At 43.9% G+C, this 23,077-nt stretch overlaps 2 protein-coding genes across 3 annotated transcripts; one reads left to right on the forward strand and one right to left on the reverse strand.

Annotated features, from left to right (window-relative positions):
* Positions 1 to 3,722: 3,722 nt before the first annotated feature.
* LOC118376817 (proheparin-binding EGF-like growth factor) lies at positions 3,723 to 10,439 on the reverse strand. Its single transcript, XM_035763607.2, has 6 exons — positions 10,184 to 10,439; positions 9,004 to 9,258; positions 7,919 to 8,114; positions 7,596 to 7,754; positions 5,580 to 5,668; positions 3,723 to 5,326 (listed from the first exon to the last, which is right to left on the reverse strand). Exons 1-5 carry the CDS (start codon positions 10,224 to 10,226, stop codon positions 5,596 to 5,598), a joined length of 726 nt encoding a protein of 241 aa, XP_035619500.1. The 5' UTR covers positions 10,227 to 10,439; the 3' UTR covers positions 3,723 to 5,326; positions 5,580 to 5,595.
* Positions 10,440 to 11,498: 1,059 nt separating this feature from the next.
* LOC118376812 (RUN and FYVE domain-containing protein 1-like) lies at positions 11,499 to 23,070 on the forward strand. Of its 2 annotated transcripts, none has more exons than XM_052487932.1 (15): positions 11,499 to 11,854; positions 12,193 to 12,366; positions 12,580 to 12,799; positions 12,949 to 13,134; positions 13,835 to 13,970; positions 19,854 to 19,955; positions 20,046 to 20,162; positions 20,688 to 20,855; positions 20,956 to 21,053; positions 21,132 to 21,245; positions 21,314 to 21,443; positions 21,517 to 21,611; positions 21,717 to 21,765; positions 21,960 to 22,037; positions 22,199 to 23,070. In XM_052487932.1, exons 1-15 carry the CDS (start codon positions 11,521 to 11,523, stop codon positions 22,337 to 22,339), a joined length of 2,142 nt encoding a protein of 713 aa, XP_052343892.1. In that variant the 5' UTR covers positions 11,499 to 11,520; the 3' UTR covers positions 22,340 to 23,070. The 2 variants fall into 2 exon arrangements, with proteins under 2 accessions (XP_052343892.1, XP_052343893.1); XM_052487933.1 differs by having other exon boundaries at positions 12,196 to 12,366.
* The last annotated feature ends 7 nt before the right edge of the window (positions 23,071 to 23,077 follow it).

The following is a 23,077-nucleotide window of genomic DNA, read 5'->3' on the forward strand; positions in this document are numbered from 1 at the left end:
CCAACTTGAAACACACAAACACACACACACACACACACACACACACACACACACACACACACACACACACACACACACACACACACACTCACAAGAATTTCCTGAACCCGATTAATCAACCACACTTGCTTGTTTGGTAACTTAGTAATTTCAACAGCACTCTGACTGTGGCTAAGACTGACCAAGATGACATAGGACTGGGAGGATTGGAATGTCTACCACAGGGTCCACCCTATCATACACCTCGTCAGTTTAGTGTTCTTTCAAGAGAGAGAAAAGCATTGAAATTGTTCAGTCGCTTCTAATGGTACACATAGAAGCATGGGATAATCATGTTGGCACGACAGAACGGCATTGTTAGGATACAGGATTGTCACCTGTAAATGTGTCTAGATTCTCCTAGAATTTATCTGAGAGGAACCGTCTCAGAACCCTCGTAAACTAGGAAGTTGTGGGAACATCAGGTGCTGTAGCCTGTTTGTGTGTCACCATACTAAGGTACCTGATTCAGCTGGAGGTGGATAAACATGATTAGTTCAGGACTAGACAACCCATGTATTACGTCATGACGTTCACTCATCAGTGTTCTGAGACATAGAGGAGCTGTAGAAGATTCTGTTTCTCTCTCTGGAAGTGTGTGTCTGTCCTGCCTGCCTGTCTGTCAGTCCCTGGAATAGCAGCTAACTATGTGACCATGACTACACTCAACTATTTCTGTGAGGACAGGCTTATGTGAGGCTCCACTACTGTACATGATAACACACACGCACACACACACACACACACACACACACACACACACACACACACACACACACACACACACACACACACACACACACACACACACACACACACACACACACACACACACACACACGGACACACACGCACGCACGCACGCACACACACACACACACACTGAATAATCACTGTACAACTCAGCAATAGTTTGACAAAAATCTGTCAAAGTCATTTACAGTTTAAAAACGATAGCAGATGTTACAGCCTCAGCTATATAGTACTGCGTCCTTCTTAGTCTGCATCGATTCCAAACGGGGAACAGCACTCTCCCTATTTCTCAACATATGGTTTAAGCAGAACACTCTTAAGACACGCCCTGCATGTTGCAGCTGAATTTCTGGCTTCAACCAGTTCTCCCTCCCTGTCACCAAAATCTCTGCCAAAAGAATCAGAATAAAAAGACAATGGGAATCTTTAGACATTTTACTGTGTGAAGAGTACTAACAAATAACTTCACCGAGACAAGACTGTTTTAATTTTACTTTTGAGTCAGCAATTTCAGATCCATCAACAATTGACTGTTAGGGGACCCATTTAACCATTTACCACCACCCCTCTCATCTCTCCAACCCTCTCACCCTCACTGCATTCCAGAGGGGGTCCCTAAACCAACAAAGACCCCACATCAAACAGCCAGGCCCATGGCTGGGGGAAGCAGGTCGCCCACACACACACACGCACACACACACACACACACACACACGCACGCACGCACGCACGCACGCACGCACGCACGCACACACACACACACACACACACACACACACACACACACACACACACACACACACACACACGCACGCACTCACAGATACAGTCTTGTAAAACTAACACACACGCATATACACACACTAGCAGCAGCAGCAGCATCCGGACAGGAGGTGATTTCACTGTCTGAGTAACAGTTGGTTGAGTCTGGCTATGAATCCATAGACTAAACCAGACCATTATGCCAGGCGATGTTATGTTACACAGCAGCACAGCATTGTTGTTTAGCCACAGGGTATTTACTGTAAGGGGCTGGTGTGAGCTCTACATCACCTCTGTGGGGCATTGCTATTCAGGGGTGCTCTGTGATGGAAAGATTAAGTGTTATAGTATAGTTGCGTGTGTGTGTGTGTGTGTGTGTGTGTGTGTGTGTGTGTGTGTGTGTGTGTGTGTGTGTGTGTGTGTGTGTGTGTGTGTGTGTGTGTGTGTGTGTGTGTGTGTGTGTGTGTGTGTGTGTGTGTGTGTGTGTGTGTGTGGTAGAGTTGCTCATATGTTACATTAGGCAGGCAGCGTCTCTGAGCGTGCCATCTGTTGGCTGTGTGACTAATGCTGTGGTGGTGTAGTGGAATGATGCTGTGTACTCTCAGATCAGGTGTCCCAACTTCATCTGCTCCCCCAAAGGCTTCCTGTTCCTGTTCCTGGCTAGAGTGCAGCAGGTTCATGTCCACACACCCACCCACCCACTTTAACCAGCCACTTAGTAATATATCGTCTGATCTGATGATCTGTCAGAGCACCTGATGGGGTCCTGTCATCATAACTACATAGTCTTATAGCTTCAGATTACTGTAGCTCAAAGGAGAACAGCTGAGAATGCATAGATTACTGTAGATCAAAGGAGAACAGCCGAGAATACACTAGATTACTGTAGATCAAAGGAGAACAGCCGAGAATACACTAGATTACTGTAGATCAAAGGAGAACAGCCGAGAATACACTAGATTACTGTAGATCAAAGGAGAACAGTCAATAATACACTAGATTACTGTAGATCAAAGGAGGACAGACGATAATACACTAGATTACTGTAGATCAAAGGAGAACAGTCAATAATACACTAGATTACTGTAGATCAAAGGAGGACAGACGATAATACACTAGATTACTGTAGATCAAAGGAGAACAGCCGATAATACACTAGATTACTGTAGATCAAAGGAGGACAGACGATAATACACTAGATTACTGTAGATCAAAGGAGAACAGTCAATAATACACTAGATTACTGTAGATCAAAGGAGGACAGACGATAATACACTAGATTACTGTAGATCAAAGGAGAACAGACGATAATACACTACATTATTGCTTGTGATTTTGCCAGCTCTTCTGTCATTGGCATGAACACATGTGGAGATGATTCATGGAAAGAGAAAATGCTCTTAAATTAAACTTACATTTCTTAAGAAATGACTTAAGTGGGAACTCTTCAGAACGCTTGCAAGGGCTGGCTATACATCTTGAAGGTGACCCTTAGCCAGGATACAGGTGCTCTGGTTGAAAGGAGTAGCTGAAGGGTGGGGGAGGAGAGGAGGGGTGAAAGGGAGGGTGAGGGGAAGACAAATATTATCCTTTCTATAATTACAGCCAGTGGACTGAAAGACCTAAAGGACACAGTAGTGTTGTCGTCCCAGACCTGGTCTCTCTTTATGAGGCCACGCTGACACACTCATACAGGAAATTAGCTATATAAATACCAGATAGCTATATAAATGGTGACCTTAACTATCAAGGTGAAGCCTAGGACATTAGTATAGAAATATTATTCATCTATAATAACAGATAGGAGGAGTAGCTTGAGGTAAAAAAAAAAAACTTCATCTTAAACACCACAGATCTTGAGTAAGATGACCTTCTTCCAATCCAAAACAACGGACCCTAAACTGACAACAGATCAGTGTTCTTGCGTCATGATTCGGAGTTGAAATCACTCATCAGTGTATACATAGCAGCTGATATGGATGGATTTGAGCTATAAACTGTGTTTACACAGGCAGTCCAATTCTGATCTTTTGCCCATTTATTGGTAAAAGATCTGATCTAATTGGTCAAAGGACCAATTAATGGAAAACATATCAGAATTGGGCTGCCTGTGTAAATGTAGCCTTAGTGACACAGACAAAGTATAATAAATACAATGACTTTGTGAATTCTGAGAAAAAAATACTTTATTTTCAGAGAAAAAAATGAACACTTTGACTAGAAATCACTTCAAAACTGCAGGTTGTTTCCAGTATGTTTTTCTTGAGGAGGGTTATTTGTTTTTAAAATGAATTCACATTTTATCATGATCTTAGCATGGATCTCAGTGTATATTACCATACAGTAAATCACTGAGTATATCCCTAACCACACCCATCATGTTAAAACAAAACAACAACTAACTGGCATGGTAACATAAATAAATCATTGAAATTGGAGATAACATTTTTGGAGATTAATGTCCAACTCGTTTCTCAAAGACAATAAAAACTTCACCATTTGTGTGTGTTTCTATGTTCCAACATTCACTACAGTGGCTGGACTCGACAAGGAGTTTACCTTGGATCTATTCCACATCCTGATTGTAATACAGAAAAATCTAAACTGGATTCTAGATTTTAAACATTCATTTTACATATTTCCTATATTCTATATTTTGGGATTCTAGAGTAGGTTCTATTAAATTCACTTCGATATCTGGATGACTTCACAGAGTCAAACACAATGCAACCACGTCATAATGGTACAGAAAGAGAGACCTGTCAGTGGTCCAAGTGGAATACACCACAGAGCTGTTTAATCAATCAATGAATAAGTCAATCAACCAACCAAGCACAGTGGTGTGTGTTCTCAGCAGCCTGTAACCAGAGTGCCGATATATCAAAGTCAGCAATCAGGTATCCCTATGAGACCAAGAGGACTCTTACTTTGAAATGTCTATTTCTCCAAAATTACTGTACATTTTTTAAATACTTTATCTTCCATTTTTATCAATAAATATGCTTTAACATTTAAATATAAAAACACAATGATGACCTTATAGATAATCTTTACAAACTGGCAGTGCATCTTGGGTGGACGAAGCAGTTAAATATCTGCATAAATACAGCAACATCAACACATCAATAAATACATTAAAAGAGAAGTATATGGTATAAATAAAAGTTTTACAGTACACTAGAAAATGACAACAAACAAACATGTGCAGGAAAATACAAATGTTGATTGGTAAAAACAACACTCCTGTTGAAGAAAGACCAGGTTTCTCTCTGTTTCTGGCAGATGAAGAGAAGATGGTGTCCTTTCAGTCTGAGATTCCTGGTAGTCTTTTAACAAGAAGCAGCACTGAGTCCAGGGACGTTTCCACAAAGAATCTCAAAGAAGGAGTGCTGATCTAAGGTCTGTTCATATAATCTTATTCATTATGATCTGAAGGCTCCTTCTCTGAGATGCTTTGTGGATACGGGCCCAGAAACATTCCTCCTTTTCCTCTCAGCTTCCATATGCTCATCACCACTTCAGTCTTTTCTCCCAGCCAATCAGAGTTCCAGTTTTAGGCAGGCTCTCTCCTGATAGCTGGCAGGGACTACCTCAGAATCCTGAGCTACCCAATCACATCTGTCCATCAGTGAGAAGGGATGGGGCTATATGTACAGGTCACGCCCATCCAGTCCCCCTTCTCTTCCATACCTTCCAAGTCTCTCTGGGTTCACTCTTGGCTTTTTTTACACTTCTTCTTTTCTATTTTGAGGTAGAATTTCCCTATCCTGTCCTGAAATATAGAGGGAGAAACAATGAGTAATCAGGTTTCCTTCAACACTCAGACCGTATGAAAACAAAACCAAAACTAATCTTTCATCAATCTAAATCCAGTCTCTGTTTCACATTCATACTGTAATGTACAGTAATGTTGAGGTTTCACTTTCTGTCTGACTCCTATCAATTTAGGAGAGGAAATAACATTTAATTTCAGGACTTGAAAATATAGGATTTTTGTCTTTCCCTGGGTTTCCTTGGTAACTTACCCTTCTCTCCAGCTCTTCAGTGGTTGGGTGCTGACCCCAGTTTGACCTTCTCCTCATTCTCTACGTCGTACGCTCCTCGCTTGTGAAACCTGTAGAAAAACAACAGAGTTAAGACCTGTGGATCCTGGAACTGTTTTGAAACAACAACAAAAACACCTGTGGTGGGAACAATAACGCTCAACTTTGACCATATTGAACTATGACCATGTTGATCCATGACCATGTTGATCAATGACCATGTTGAACTATGACCATGTTGAACTATGACCATGTTGAACTATGACCATGTTGAACTATGACCATGTTGAACTATGACCATGTTGAACTATGACCATGTTGATCTATGACCATGTTGAACTATGACCATGTTGAACTATGACCATGTTGAACTATGACCATGTTGAACTATGACCATGTTGATCCATGACCATGTTGAACTATGACCATGTTGAACTATGACCATGTTGAACTATGACCATGTTGAACTATGACCATGTTGAACTATGACCATGTTGAACTATGACCATGTTGAACTATGACCATGTTGATCCATGACCATGTTGAACTATGACCATGTTGAACTATGACCATGTTGAACTATGACCATGTTGATCCATGACCATGATGATCCATGACCATGTTGAACTATGACCATGTTGAACTATGACCATGTTGAACTATGACCATGTTGAACTATGACCATGTTGATCCATGACCATGTTGAACTATGACCATGTTGAACTATGACCATGTTGAACTATGACCATGTTGAACTATGACCATGTTGAACTATGACCATGTTGAACTATGACCATGTTGAACTATGACCATGTTGAACTATGACCATGTTGAACTATGACCATGTTGATCCATGACCATGTTGAACTATGACCATGTTGAACTATGACCATGTTGAACTATGACCATGTTGATCAATGACCATGTTGAACTATGACCATGTTGAACTATGACCATGTTGAACTATGACCATGTTGATCCATGACCATGATGATCCATGACCATGTTGAACTATGACCATGTTGATCCATGACCATGTTGAACTATGACCATGTTGAACTATGACCATGTTGATCCATGACCATGTTGAACTATGACCATGTTGATCCATGACCATGTTGAACTATGACCATGTTGAACCATGACCATGTTGAACTATGACCATGTTGAACTATGACCATGTTGATCCATGACCATGTTGATCAATGACCATGTTGAACTATGACCATGTTGAACTATGACCATGTTGAACTATACTGTCATATGTTTGTTATAGCCTCAACTCCCTTTCCCCTACAATCAATGAGGTTGTTTACTTGTTTACTCATTTCCTGTTGGCCCATTTCCAAAATACAATGTCAATACAGACTTTGTCTATCTTCAGCTGCTGCATAATGCAATGTGTGTTGTGTTATACAGCTGCTCTGGTTCTATACATCCCCTGTGTTATACAGCTGGTCTGGTTCTATACATCCCCTGTGTTATACAGCTGCTCTGGTTTTATACATCCCCTGTGTTATACAGCTGCTCTGGTTCTATACATCCACTGTGTTATACAGCTGCTCTGGTTCTATACATCCCCTGTGTTATACAGCTGCTCTGGTTCTATACATCCCCTGTGTTATACAGCTGCTCTGGTTCTATACATCCCCTGTGTTATACAGCTGCTCTGGTTCTATACATCCCCTGTGTTATACAGCTGCTCTGGTTCTATACATCCCCTGTGTTATACAGCTGCTCTGGTTCTATACATCCACTGTGTTATACAGCTGCTCTGGTTCTATACATCCCCTGTGTTATACAGCTGATCTGGTTCTATACATCCCCTGTGTTATACAGCTGGTCTGGTTCTATACATCCCCTGTGTTATACAGCTGCTCTGGTTTTATACATCCCCTGTGTTATACAGCTGCTCTGGTTCTATACATCCACTGTGTTATACAGCTGCTCTGGTTCTATACATCCCCTGTGTTATACAGCTGCTCTGGTTCTACTGACCTGAGCACCAGCAGCAGGCCTATGATGGTTAGACAGAGAGAAGACAACACCACTGCCACCACAGCCAGAGCTGTGGTCCGGCTGTATCCTCCCACGTCCCTCCCCTCTGAAGCCAGCGTGAAGAGGTGGCACCGCTCCCCAGAATAACTGGGACGACATCTGCACAAGGAAATCGAAAGAGAGAGAGGGACAGGAGTGAGATGTGATTCATGCAGCATACAGTACAGCAGGTATATTGTTATTCTGAAGAGATAGAGAGCGACAGAGCGAGTTAGAGAAAGAGAGATTGAGAGAGAAAGAGCGATAAGAGAGGTATTTCTTACATGCATGATGGAGCTTTGATGTCCCTCAGGTAATGACAGCTGCCATGGATACAGAAGTTCTTATACTTCTTCAGACAAGGGTTCCTCTTTTTTCCTTTTCCCTTCTTTCTCCCCTTTCCACCTCTCCTCCTCTTCCCTTCACTCCTCTCAGCTTCCAAGATGGCCGATGGGTCTTTAGGTTTAGTCGACAATGCAACTAAAAAAGAAAAGAGTACAGACAAGAAATGTTAATCAACTGAATGCATGGACCCAGCCAACACATCTCATAGAATACAGGTTTTATTGTACACCAGATAGGTGCATGTGTTGTTTTACAGGATCAGCCATAGTAATATGATAGGTGCAGTGAAATGTGTGTGTTGTTTTACAGGGTCAGCCATAGTAGTATGATAGGTGCAGTGAAATGTGTGTGTTGTTTTACAGGGTCAGCCATAGTAGTATGATAGGTGCAGTGAAATGTGTTGTTTTACAGGGTCAGCCATAGTAGTATGATAGGTGCAGTGAAATGTGTTGTTTTACAGGGTCAGCCATAGTAGTATGATAGGTGCAGTGAAATGTGTTGTTTTACAGGGTCAGCCATAGTAGTATGATAGGTGCAGTGAAATGTGTTGTTTTACAGGGTCAGCCATAGTAGTATGATAGGTGCAGTGAAATGTGTTGTTTTACAGGGTCAGCCATAGTAGTATGATAGGTGCAGTGAAATGTGTTGTTTTACAGGGTCAGCCATAGTAGTATGATAGGTGCAGTGAAATGTGTTGTTTTACAGGGTCAGCCATAGTAGTATGATAGGTGCAGTGAAATGTGTTGTTTTACAGGGTCAGCCATAGTAGTATGATAGGTGCATACTCTAACCACTAGGCTACCTGGTCCATAAAGTAAATGTAACTATTGGTTGCATAGGAACAGTTGTTCAAATGGAACTGACAATCTACCAGTTAATCCAATGAATGATAGTGCCATAAATCATGTTTCTAATGGGTATTCTAATACATGTGTCAGTGAGGATTCCAGAACCTATAAACTATAGGATGGTGATTTTCAACAGAGCAATAAACAAACATAAATCACAGCGCGTTATTCAATACCTCGAGGTAATTCCACCCCATAGTCCCCTGATGCATCTTCGTCGTCTTCATGGTAGTAATCATAGTACTCTTCTTCCTCTTCCTCGCTTCCATCCTCCTCCAACACTGGACCCTCCACGCCGTGCTTCCTCTTCTCCATCCCTCCCTCCATCCTTCTGTCGCTCAGGACATCCAACAGGTTTATAACTGCTGTGTGCTGCGACCTCTCACTCTCATACCTGTCCACCACAGCTCCACTCGCCAACCTCGAGACCACTGGAAAACACATGGAATCACAAGATTCAACTATTGATGCTACACCATTCACATATGTGTAGTTCAGAGATGTAGATTCCGACTGACACTGTGAAGAGTTCACCCAGGGGGCAACACTGGGTGAAAATACATCATTTCAATGGAAAGAAAAGCTTGTGTTTCCAATGAGCAAAAACGGCTTGAAAACAAGTCATTTCAACCCGTTCTGGCTCACTGGAAACACAAGCTTTTCTTTCCAACACAGTCATTTATTCAGGTGGCAGGAAAATGGAGGGGTTTGAGTGGGCAAGTTGAAACATGTGTCTAGACTGAGAGCCCTGCATGAGGCCCCATGGCCCCTTCAGGTGAGCCTATAAAACTGGATAGTTGAATTTCAGCTCCAAGAACTGTGAGGCGCCCAAAAACATTGTGCCTGTGCAGTATTCTGTACAGGGGAGACTATAATCCTGCTTGGCTATGGTACACAACATGTTGCATAGACAGTATTCTGTACAGGGGAGACTATAATCCTGCTTGGCTATGGTACACAACATGTTGCATAGACAGACAGTTAGCTAATGTACAAGAATATGAGTTAAAAATAAGTATATCCAGTTACATAAAGCATGTTTTAAAATAGAAAGATGACCACACTTCGTTCTTGAATAGCATAGGCTGGCCTACACCTTATGAAAATCGTTGACTCTTCTTTTAAAAGTTTAGGAGACTTGCTCAGAAGGTCATGCTTGAGAAGTTCACTCTTTTACAGTCAACAAGTGTAACTCCAAGACATGTCTCTTATGAATAAGAAATATACCATTTAGGAGGAATAAAGTCTAGGATAAACTATTACCACCAACAGTTTATTCAATGTTAAAGTATAAACGCTACAGAAAATGAACTATATAATCTGACCTGATATATACAAGTGTAATTTGACACTAACCAAAGGCATGGACGAGCAGGAGCGCAACTCGTAGAATCCTCATGTCTTCAAACTTCAATCACCACCAACTGTAATTCTGTAAAAAGCACTGTATGTCGTTTTCCTTTCAATATTTGTTCTCCTGAAACGTTCCTGTCTATTCCGTCGGTTCACAGTGCGACTTTCTTATTCAAGATGCCGGGCGCGTATCGGGTAGCCGTTGCGCACTCAAACACAGCCTTTGCCTATTGGGGAAGAGTGGAAGGAGCGCCAGACTAGAGGCGTCACGATTTATATAGACTGCCTCGACCACGCCTATACAGTAGAATACAGTCACAGTCATATTACAACATGTTTATATGCTATACACCTTAGTATAGTGGTTAATACTTACAGTGGTTGAAACCATATACATGGGTTATACAGTTACAACCCACTAATGTAGGCTAAATGATCATGTGTCTAATTTGTTGACTCTTTAGGCATTTTACTTAGAAAAATAACATAAAAGGAGCATTGCTTAACATTATATTGCTGATCATATTTTGTCTCTTTCTGTATCATTTGAATGAAAGTGAATAAAGGACTTACGGAAGGTTATCATTAGACCTGTGACTACATTAATAAAATATTTAGATGCACTATTGTAAAGTGGCTGTTCCACTGGATGTCATAAGGTGAATGCACCAATTTGTAAGTCGCTCTGGATAAGAGCGTCTGCTAAATGACTTAAATGTAAATGTAATTAATAGAAAACGCATGCAAATTATGACATTTAGGGTCCGTTTACCAGGCACAGTTTAAACCTGGTCCTGGACTAAAATCCATGTTCAATGAAGAGTATCTGTTGAAATATCTACTTAGTCAGGACAAGACTTAATCTAAAGCTGGGAAAACAGCTAAACATGTTTGAAACGGGTTTTAATAACATGATGTCAACCAAAAGCCACTGTTTCATCATAGGTCTTCACACGCAATGGAGACACACCTGAAGGACACGGGTCAATATCAATAGTGACATCTAGTGGTGTGAAATGGCTACACATCTATAACCTCGTAAACATTAGCTGTTGTACCCAATACGTAGCTTATTTTTATTTTTTTAAATCATTATATACACATGAATGTCCCTGTATTCATGCGTAATATTGGTATTATTGTTGCAATGAAAAACATATATAATAAGAATAATGAGAATTAAAATACAAATACTTAGCCTCGCTTAAATATGGTAAGAAACACTTCTAATAATGCGAAGTGAATTTAAAAAACACCGAGAATCATAAATTGATTACTTTGGACTTTCGCAAGCATCATAGGCGACTGCTCAGTCCGTGTCACGTGTTCCATTATGAAAAATGGCCGACGGAGTAAGTGAAACAAACACAGCTGCTGAGGAAAGCGACGCCAAAGAAGAGGACCCCAAAGTTTTGGAAGTTCTTCCAGACAGCCACCCTGTTGGTGTTAGCAGCAATGAGGAGACTTCAAAAGACAAACCGGCGACCGAGAGCAACTGGTCAACACCGATCCTGTCGCTGGCACGGAAGGCAACCGAGACGATCAGCAGTGGGGTCAGCTACGGTGCAGCGTTGAGAAACGCCACATCTTCGGGATCTGCCGCGAGCTCTCTGAAGTGTCCGACTAAACAAAACTCTACGGAAAATGACACCAACGCTAACCAATACCTACCGGGTACGTGACAAAAGTATTGTATTGCACGCCAATGTGGAGGTATATCAACTTAGTAGGTAGTTTCGTGCTGAACCAGTGACTTCACTCTTCTGTATCTCAACCGTCATTAGCTGTAAACACAATACATCAGAATGGCATATTCCAACATCATAAATATAGACGACTGTATTCTAACAGTCTATATTTGTCCGTGGTCATTTCTTAATGTGTTTTTTTTTAATGACTTTTGAACCGGAAACTCCTCTTTCTCGCCTTTCTTTCTCTCGCTCACCTCTTTTTTTCTTTCTCTCCTGTCGTTCTCTTAATTTCCCTTTCTGTGTCTCTCCCTCTATTTGTAGCAGTGAAGGACCATATGGCTGTAGAGCGCTCCAACCTGTTCAGTATGATGAAGCTGAGTATTAAGGGTCTGATCCAGTCTTCTCTAAGTCTGGGCAGAACCCTGGACTCTGACTACCCTCCTCTGCAGCAGTTCTTTGTGGTTCTGGAGCAGTGCCTCAAACACGGACTGAAAGGTGAGACTTGCTCTGGAACAGGGGTGACCGGACAACCCTCAGTCTGGAGCGCTACTAGGTGTGTTTCAGACTTTTATCAGGGTCTTGATTAGCTGAATCGGGTGTGTTAGTGCGGGGCTGGAGCGAAAGCCTGCACAACCAAGTTGGAGACCTGGTAGTTTTCACCCTTTAAAGAACACTACCTAAACATTCACCTTACTTCTCTCTCTGTAGTAAAGAAGTCATTCATCAATCAGAATAAGTCTATCTGGGGCCCTCTGGAGCTGGTTCAGAAGCTGTGTCCTGATTCTACTGATATTACCACCAGTGCCAGAGACCTGCCAGGGATAAAGACTGGGTTGGGTCGGGCTCGGGCCTGGCTGCATCTGGCCCTGATGCAGAAGAAGTTGTCTGACTACCTGAAAGCCCTGCTGGACCATAAATACCTCCTGGTGTGAGTAGAGCTTAAGGCTCTGTTGTGAGAACTAAATCAGTGTAATAAGTATGTAATAAACATGTAACACAGGTAAACATGTGTCCTATTCACGTTTACAGTAGTTATTGTATCTAACTTAATACATCTCTCCCTCCTTCCTCCCACAGTGAGTTCTATGACCCAGGAGCGTTGATGATGGGGGAGGAGGGGACAGTGATAGGAGGGATGCTGGTGGGGCTAAACGTCATTGATGCTAACCTCTGTATCAAAGGAGAGGACCTGGACTCCCAGGTCGGGGTCATAGACTTCTCCTTGTACCTGAAGGACCCTATGACCACTGAGACCACTAAGGAGTAAGTACAAAGACTCCAGCCACTAGTCATAAACTGTTCTCTCTGCTACTGCACGGCAAGTGGTACCGGAGCGCCAAGTCTAGGTCCAAAAGAATCCAACAGCTTCTACCCATACACTATGTATAAACCACACTCATCTCTCTGTGATACAAAGATGAACCACACTCCTCTCTCTCTCTGTGATATAAAGATAAACCACACTCCTCTCTCTCTCTGTGATATAAAGATGAACCACACTTCTCTCTCTCTCTGTGATACAAAGATGAACCACACTCCTCTCTCTCTCTGTGATATAAAGATAAACCACACTCCTCTCTCTCTCTCTGTGATACAAAGATGAACCACACTCCTCTCTCTCTCTGTGATATAAAGATAAACCACACTCCTCTCTCTCTCTGTGATACAAAGATGAACCACACTCCTCTCTCTCTCTGTGATATAAAGATAAACCACACTCCTCTCTCTCTCTGTGATATAAAGATGAACCACACTCCTCTCTCTCTCTCTGTGATATAAAGATAAACCACACTCCTCTCTCTCTCTGTGATATAAAGATGAACCACACTCCTCTCTCTCTCTGTGATATGAAGATAAACCACACTCCTCTCTCTCTCTCTGTGATATAAAGATAAACCACACTCCTCTCTCTCTGTTATACTTTGTCTCTTCTCCTGTAACCTCTCCTTCTCTCCTCTGTCAGTGATACTAAGATGACGGCCATATTGGACCAGAAGCACTACATTGAGGAGCTGAACAGACACCTGAGCTGCTCTGTCTCTGACCTGCAGGCCAAGATGAACTCCATAGAGAAGACCAACGGCAAGCTCATTGAGGAGGTCAGAGGAGCTTATGCGTTTTAATCCTTGGTAGTGTTTATTAACCCCCTAGAGTTGATGCCTGTGGAAATCAAATTAGCGTAATACAAAATTCCCATAAATCTGTAAATTTAAGCTAGACGTGTTTTTCCACTGCATCTGACGATGTTTCCCTTCCGCATCTGACGATGTTTCCCTTCCGCATCTGACGATGTTTCCCTTCCGCATCTGACGATGTTTCCCTTCCTCATCTGACGATGTTTCCCTTCCTCATCTGACGATGTTTCCCTTCCTCATCTGACGATGTTTCCCTTCCTCATCTGACGATGTTTCCCTTCCTCATCTGACGATGTTTCCCTTCCTCATCTTGACGATGTTTCCCTTCCGCATCTGACGATGTTTCCCTTCCGCATCTGACGATGTTTCCCTTCCGCATCTGACGATGTTTCCCTTCCGCATCTGACGATGTTTCCCTTCCGCACCTGACGATGTTTCCCTTCCGCACCTGACGATGTTTCCCTTCCGCACCTGACGATGTTTCCCTTCCGCACCTGACGATGTTTCCCTTCCGCATCTGACGATGTTTCCCTTCCGCATCTGACGATGTTTCCCTTCCTCATCTGACGATGTTTCCCTTCCTCATCTGACGATGTTTCCCTTCCTCATCTGACGATGTTTCCTTTCCTCATCTGACGATGTTTCCCTTCCGCATCTGACGATGTTTCCCTTCCGCATCTGACGATGTTTCCCTTCCGCATCTGACGATGTTTCCCTTCCGCATCTGACGATGTTTCCCTTCCGCATCTGACGATGTTTCCCTTCCTCATCTGACGATGTTTCCCTTCCTCATCTGACGATGTTTCCCTTCCGCATCTGACGATGTTTCCCTTCCGCATCTGACGATGTTTCCCTTCCGCATCTGACGATGTTTCCCTTCCGCATCTGACGATGTTTCCCTTCCGCATCTGACGATGTTTCCCTTCCGCATCTGACGATGTTTCCCTTCCTCATCTGACGATGTTTCCCTTCCGCATCTGACGATGTTTCCCTTCCGCATCTGACGATGTTTCCCTTCCGCATCTGAGGTGAAAGGTGGCAGAGCTAGAATGGTGTTTGTCAGACCATGTGACATCCTGAAAACTGTTCTCACAGAAACGTCTGTAGCATGCGAACGGTTTGACCTACAAAAGAAACATGAGTCTCACGAACATGATGGTGTTCTCCATTTTGCTTTACGACCCCCATCACATGACTCGTCCTGAAATCGGTAACGCTGATCTGTCAACTTCTGTCTGAATAGTTTGGGCTACTCACTAATATGACCCCTCTGTGGAATGGTTAGTCTCTCACAAACACAGATGAACTGACCAAAACACAGATAGACACTTCAGAACGACTTCCTTTAGATAGTAAAAAAAAACATCTGTTTAACCATGTATGAAGCTGTTATTCAATGTGTTTCTATGGGCAGTAAGGCCAAATTCAATGTTTCAAATCCAATTTTATTTGTCACATGCGCCGAAAATAACAGGTTACAGCGAAGTGCTTACTTACAAGCCCTTAACCAACAATACAGTTTTAAGAAAGAAACCGTATTCAAGTATTTACTAAAATAATTTTTTTTTTTAAATATCTGTATTTAAAACTAAATATTTATTGATATTAGTTGGCAGGAGTCTTCAACATTATATATGGTCATTTGTATATACAGAGTTAATAATTTGATAACGAGGACAGCAATCACTTTTGCCACCGCGTTGCATGGTCGAAGCAGGAGAAGACAAGCTCACTCTGAGTTGTCATGACTTCCAAACAGTCAAACCATTCGATTACAAGACAGGAGGAAATCCAAATGTGCGCTATATACACCAAAGACATATACACTGAACACAAATATATAAACCCAACATGCAACAATTTCAAAGACTTCACTGAGTTACAGTTCATATAAGGAAATCAGTTGATTGAAATAAATACATTAGGTCCTAATCTATGGATTTCACATGACTGGGAATACAGATATGCACCCGCTGGTCACAGATACTGTAAAAAAAAAAAAAAATCAATTTAAAAAAAAAAAGTTAGGGGCCTGGATTAGAAAACCAGTCCGTATCTGGTGGGACCACCATTTGCCTCATGCAGCGTGACACATGAGGAATGTTGTCCCGCTCTTCAATGGCTGTGTAAAGTTGGAGTGAACTGGAACACACAGTCGTACACATCGATACCATGGAACACAAGCTAGACATCAGCAAACCGCTCGCCCACACAATGACTGCCATCTTCCCGGTACAGTTGAAACCGGGATTCATCCGCGAAGAGCACACTTCTCCAGCGTGTCAGTGGCCATGGAAAGTGAGCATTTGCCCACTGAAGTCAGTACGACGCTGAACTGCAGTCACGTCAAGACCCTGGTGAGGACGACAAGCACGCAGATGAGCTTCCCTGAGATGGTTTCTGACAGTTTGTGAAGAAATTCTTTGGCTTTGTAAGCCCACAGTTCCATCAGCTGTCCGGGTGGCTGGTCCCACAGTTCCATCAGCTGTCCGGGTGGCTGGTCCCACAGTTCCATCAGCTGTCCTGTTGGCTGGTCCCACAGTTCCATCAGCTGTCCGGGTGGCTGGTCCCACAGTTCCATCAGCTGTCCGGGTGGCTGGTCCCACAGTTCCATCAGCTGTCCGGGTGGCTGGTCCCACAGTTCCATCAGCTGTCCGGTTGGCTGGTCCCACAGTTCCATCAGCTGTCCGGGTGGCTGGTACCACAGTTCCATCAGCTGTCCGGGTGGCTGGTCCCACAGTTCCATCAGCTGTCCGGGTGGCTGGTCCCACAGTTCCATCAGCTGTCCGGGTGGCTGGTCCCACAGTTCCATCAGCTGTCCGGGTGGCTGGTCCCACAGTTCCATCAGCTGTCCGGGTGGCTGGTCCCACAGTTCCATCAGCTGTCCGGTTGGCTGGTCCCACAGTTCCATCAGCTGTCCGGTTGGCTGGTCCCACAGTTCCATCAGCTGTCCGGTTGGCTGGTCCCACAGTTCCATCAGCTGTCCGGTTGGCTGGTCCCACAGTTCCATCAGCTGTCCGGTTGGCTGGTCCCACAGTTCCATCAGCTGTCCGGTTGGCTGGTCCCACAGTTCCATCAGCTGTCCGGTTGGCTGGTCCCACAGTTCCATCAGCTGTCCGGTTGGCTGGTCCCACAGTTCCATCAGCTGTCCGGTTGGCTGGTCCCACAGTTCCATCAGCTGTCTGGGTGGCTGGTCTCAGATGATCCCACAGGTGAAGAAGCCAGATGTGGAGGTCTTGGGCTGGAATGGTTACACGTTGTTTGCGGTTGTGTGGCCGGTTGGATAGACTGCCAAATTCTCTAAAACAAAAGATGATAATTTATCTCGCAACATCTCTGGTGGACATTCCTGCAGTCAGCATGCCGATTGCACACTCCCTCAACTTGTGGCATTGTGTTGTGTGACAAAACTGCACATTTTAGTGGCCTTTTGTCCCCAGCACAAGGTGCACCAGTGTAATGGTCAGGTTGTTTAATCAGCTTCTTGATATGCCACACCTGTCAGGTGGATGGATTATTTTGGCAAAGGAGAAATGCCCACTAACAGGGATGTAAACACATTTGTGCACAGACTTTTGAGATACGCTTTCTGTGCATATGGAACATTTCTGGATCTTTTATTTCAGCTCATCATTCAATCAAATGTATTTATAAAGCCCTTCTTACATCAGCCAATCTCACAAAGTGCTATACAGAAGCCCAGCATTACATTTACATTTACATTTAAGTCATTTAGCAGACGCTCTTATCCAGAGCGACTTACAAATTGGTGCATACACCTTATGACAACCAGTGGAACAGCCACTTGCATCTAAATCTTGTTGGGGGAGAAGGATTACCTACCCTTACTTACCCTATCCTAGGTATTCCTTGAAGAGGTGGGGTTTCAGGTGTCTCCGGAAGGTGGTGATTGACTCAGCATAAAACCCCAAACAGTAAGCAATGCAGATGTAGAAGCATGGTGGCTAGGAAAAACTCCCTAGAAATGGCCAGAACCTAGAGAGGAACCAGGCTATGAGGGGTGGCCAGTCCTCTTCTGGCTGTGCCAGGTGGAGATTATAATAGAACATGGCCAAGATGTCCAAATGTTCATAGATGACCAGCAGGGTCAGATAATAATTGTCACAGTGGTTGTAAAGGGTGCAACAGGTCAGCACCTCAGGAGTAAATGTCAGTTGGCTTTTCATAGCCAGTCATTCAGCGTTAGAGACAGCATGTGCGGGAGAGAAAGTGTCGAAAACAGCAGGTACAGGACAGGAAGCACATCCGGTGACCAGGCCAGGGTTCCATAGCCGCAGGCAGAACAGTTGAAACTGGAGCAGCAGCACGGCCAGGTGGACTGGGGACTGCAAGGGGTCATCATGCCAGGTAGTCCTGAGACATGGTCCTAGGGCTCAGGTCCTCCAAGAGAGCGAAAATTAGAGTGAGCATACTTAAATTCACACATACCGGATAAGACAGGAGAAATACTTCAGATATAACAGACTGACCCTAGCCCCCCAACACACAAATTATTGAAGCATAAATACCGGAGGCTGAGACAGCTCATGAAACATGAGACCAACACTTTACATGCTGCGTTTTATATTTTTGCAGTATACATCATTCAGACAGACAGAAGTCGGCTCATGAGTTCCATCAGCAGCAGATTTTTATTTAGAAAATGAATGTGTTTATGCAACAAATGTTACTGCTTCGAATCGTATCACACCGAATCGCACAGAATCGTTTCAAACTAAAACGTATCGTATCGGAGCCCATGTATCCAGATACATGGAATCGTCTTGAAAGGTAGATATGCACATTATAACCCTACATATAATGCTTGTGGATCTATTATATAACCCTATGTAGTTGTTATGTGTTCTATTACTATATGTAATGATTATGGATGTTTATAACCATATAGTCCTTACAGATGTGTTGTAACCCTACATGGTGCTTATAGGTGTGTTAACCCCACAGTCCTTACGGGTGTGTTAACCCCACAGTCCTTACGGGTGTGTTAACCCCACAGTCCTTACGGGTGTGTTAACCCCACAGTCCTTACGGGTGTGTTAACCCCACAGTCCTTACGGGTGTGTTAACCCCACAGTCCTTACGGGTGTGTTAACCCCACAGTCCTTACGGGTGTGTTAACCCCACAGTCCTTACGGGTGTGTTAACCCCACAGTCCTTACGGGTGTGTTAACCCCACAGTCCTTACGGGTGTGTTAACCCACAGTCCTTACGGGTGTGTTAACCCCACAGTCCGTACGGGTGTGTTAACCCCACAGTCCTTACGGGTGTGTTAACCCCACAGTCCTTACGGGTGTGTTAACCCCACAGTCCTTACGGGTGTGTTAACCCCACAGTCCTTACGGGTGTGTTAACCCCACAGTCCTTACGGGTGTGTTAACCCCACAGTCCTTACGGGTGTGTTAACCCCACAGTCCTTACGGGTGTGTTAACCCCACAGTCCTTACGGGTGTGTTAACCCCACAGTCCTTACGGGTGTGTTAACCCCACAGTCCTTACGGGTGTGTTAACCCCACAGTCCTTACGGGTGTGTTAACCCCACAGTCCTTACGGGTGTGTTAACCCCACAGTCCTTACGGGTGTGTTAACCCCACAGTCCTTACGGGTGTGTTAACCCCACAGTCCTTACGGGTGTGTTAACCCCACAGTCCTTACGGGTGTGTTAACCCCACAGTCCTTACGGGTGTGTTAACCCCACAGTCCTTACGGGTGTGTTAACCCTACATAGTGCTTATTGATGTGTTAACCCCACAGATGTTATAACCCTACATAGTGCTTATTGATGTTATAACCCTACATAGTGCTTATTGATGTGTTATAACCCTACAGTTGACAGCAGCGACAGACAGAATTAACTCTTTACGGGAGGAACAGGAAACACTGAGACATGAGAATGAGACCATCGTCCAGAGCAACCAGAAGAAAGAGGAGGTCAGGACTCACTGTTTTTACTCTGTGTAACTTTAATCTAACTCAAACAACATGAAGAACTGGCATTTCACGTCCTGTGTGATGTCCTAGGTGACCCTGGAGGACAGTGCAGTAGAGCTGGAGACATACAGACAGACACGACAGGGCCTGGATGAGATGTACAGTGTGGTCTGGAAACAGTACCAGGAGGAGAAACGCATCAGACAGGTGTGTGTGTGTGAGAGAGAGAAACGGTACCAGGAGGAGAAACGCATCAGACAGGTGTGTGTGTGTGTGTGTGTGTGAGAGAGAGAAACGGTACCAGGAGGAGAAACGCATCAGACAGGTGTGTGAGAGAGAGAGAGAAACAGTACCAGGAGGAGAAACGCATCAGACAGGTGTGTGTAACAGCAAGAAGAACAACGAGCTCTACATTTCTTTAAGAGACCCTAGCTAACTGCCTCTACAATAGGTGTGTGTGTAACAGCAAGATGAACAACGAGCTCTACATTTCTCTAAGAGACCCTAGCTAACTGCCTCTACAATAGGTTTGTGTGTGTCTGTGTGTAACAGCAAGATGAACAACTAGCTCTACATTTCTTTAAGAGACTCTAGCTAACTGCCTCTACAATAGGTGTGTGTGTGTGTGTGTAACAGCAAGATGAACAACGAGCTCTACATTTCTTTAAGAGACCCTAGCTAACTGCCTCTACAATAGGCGTGTGTGTCTGTACATTTTATTCCTGTGTGTAGGAGTTGGAGAGGGAGCTGGAGCTGCAGATAGGACTAAAGCAGGAGATGGAGATGGCCATGAGGCTGCTGGAGAAAGACACACATGAGAAACAGGACACACTGCAAGCCCTCCGACAACAACTAGACCAGGTCAAAACCCTCAACCTGCAGATGTTCCATAAGACACAGGTAACACACGCACGTGCGCGCACACACACACACACACACTCTCTCACTTACGCAGCAACACCCTCGTGAGTACACACCTCTTGACAGAATGTGTGTGCAGGACTGTGAGCGTGAGGCCCAGAGGAAGCAGGAGGAAGAGGGACAGCTGGAGGAGAAGATAAACCAGATGAAGACCACCATTAAGGAGATGGAGCAGAGGTGTGTGTGTGTACAGGGTGGTTTCCATGATGGTTTCTTTGTTTCAACAGGATTGAATTGTAGCCCATGTATTTTCAGACTGCAGAACTCTGAGTGTGATCGCAGACAAAGTGACCAGATGGACATGAGGACAGAGCTGGAGGGCAGGGTAGACTCCCTACAGAAACAACTGTCTGACCTGGACACACTGAGGTACGTAGGCATGGGGATACACACACACACACACACACACATTGTGACCCACTCCCCTGTCTCCCTAGGCTGGGTCTGGAGAGTGATCTGTGCAGTGAGAAGGAGCAGAGACAGGCCATTCAGAGAGCTCTACAGATAGAACAGGACAACAGCACAGAGCTACGCACCCAACTACAGCAGATACAGGGGCTACACACGGTCAGCTTCTCTCTCACACACACACAGAGAAAAAAAAACTGTTTTTCTTCTGAGCTGGTTTCTGTGTCTCTAGGAGCTGCAGGATGTTCGTCAGGAGAAGCAGCAGCTCCAGCAGACCTGTCAGGAGCAGGAGACGGCCTTACAGGAGATGGGCCTACACCTCAGCCAGTGAGTACTGTACTAGACGGCCTTACAGGAGATGGGCCTATTTACATCTCTCTTCCTTCCTGTGTTCCATCTGTTTTATCTTTGTGTGACTCATCTCTCTTGTAGGTCTAAACTGAAGATGGAGGACTTCAAAGAGGTCAACAAAGCCCTGAAGGTAAGGTGTTCCCTGTCCTACATTAACACTTCCCCTAGCCCACCGTTACACCAAGTCTCTACGGAGTTTAGTGAAGAACAGATGATCTTAGAATTCTCCTTGTACCTGAACAACCCCATGACCCCCACCTTCACAGCACAGACACTCATTTCTGTAATCATTCGTGATTGATCATTGTTGTCTGTGTCCATCAGGGCCAAGCCTGGCTAAAAGATGATGAGGCTACACAGTGTAAACAATGTCAGAAGGAGTTCTCCATCGCTCGCAGAAAGGTACGGCTCTGTCCATCCATCTCTTCAGTTGTGGACTCTGGTCTGTGGCAGATGTAAAGGAAGGTTTAGAAATGCCTTTGTATGAAATGCTGTCATTTGCCACAAGGTTAACAAATACAGTTCTACTAAATGTCCCTGTTTTTTCCTGTGTTTGTCTGCAGCACCACTGTAGGAACTGTGGAGATATCTACTGTAACAGTTGTTCTACTAACGAGTTGGCCCTGCCCTCCTACCCTCGACCTGTACGAGTCTGTGACATCTGCCACTCACTACTGCTGCAGATGAGCATCTCTTCCTCCTGACGGAACACATATTCTCACACGCTTCACTAATAATCTTTCTTCCCTCACTGTGCTCAAAGCCCACAGAGAACATTTTAATCAAATTTGAGCAGGGAGGCTGTTAAGTTCTGTTTTGCCACTAACCTGAAATTCAGGATGTTTGGGCATGGTTGACTGTTGAACCCTCTGCTTTATTTTGGGCTAATACTGCCTTTTCTCATCTTTTAAACTCCCCTGGGTGGATTTCAAAGTAAGGTCGATAAAGAATAGTTAGCCAGCTAATTGTCATGTTACTAACATCATATTCCTCTAGGATGCGGGGGTGTAAGAGTATGGAAGTATGTTGTATTATGAATGACCCAGAATGCAACAATGTCACAATTGTGGGAAAATGTTAGATGAACTGACCTTCAATAATTTCATTGTTGATTCACTTATTATAGACCTTTTCAGAACTCTTGCTTTAAATGTCTGAGGCAATTTATAGTTTCACATGATTCTTTCACTTCCAGTGAAGTAAAGGAACCAAGTTTATTTCTGTTCATTTCCTCAACCTGCCTTGCTGAACAATTGTGGATTTGTTAAGCTTTTTTGTTGTTGTAAATGACTACAGAATGTTAACACATACCAAGAAAGGTCTATTTTAGAATGTAAATAACGATCATTTTGTGACTAGTGCTACTAAACAGCCAATTTCTGCCCAACATGTTTTCTATATAGATATCTAATTTAATAAAACGTATCTGAATGTGTTTCTTC

Source organism: Oncorhynchus keta, chromosome 30 (genome assembly GCF_023373465.1).
Source record: "Oncorhynchus keta strain PuntledgeMale-10-30-2019 chromosome 30, Oket_V2, whole genome shotgun sequence".
Classification (NCBI taxonomy): domain Eukaryota; kingdom Metazoa; phylum Chordata; class Actinopteri; order Salmoniformes; family Salmonidae; genus Oncorhynchus; species Oncorhynchus keta.

Bases quoted from the DNA above. Each gene is read 5' to 3' on its own strand.
- LOC118376812 (XM_052487932.1), top strand. From the start codon at position 11,521: ATGGCCGACGGAGTAAGTGAAACAAACACAGCTGCTGAGGAAAGCGAC. The intron at 11,855-12,192 runs GTACGTGACAAA...CTCTATTTGTAG, and splicing joins CGCTAACCAATACCTACCGG to CAGTGAAGGACCATATGGCT. The intron at 20,163-20,687 runs GTGTGTGTGTGT...TCCTGTGTGTAG, and splicing joins AGGAGAAACGCATCAGACAG to GAGTTGGAGAGGGAGCTGGA.
- LOC118376817 (XM_035763607.2), bottom strand. From the start codon at position 10,226: ATGAGGATTCTACGAGTTGCGCTCCTGCTCGTCCATGCCTTTG. The intron at 9,259-10,183 runs GTTAGTGTCAAA...TGTGTTTTCCAG, and splicing joins CCTGCTCGTCCATGCCTTTG to TGGTCTCGAGGTTGGCGAGT. The intron at 5,669-7,595 runs GTCAGTAGAACC...GTTTTTCTACAG, and splicing joins GGCCTGCTGCTGGTGCTCAG to GTTTCACAAGCGAGGAGCGT.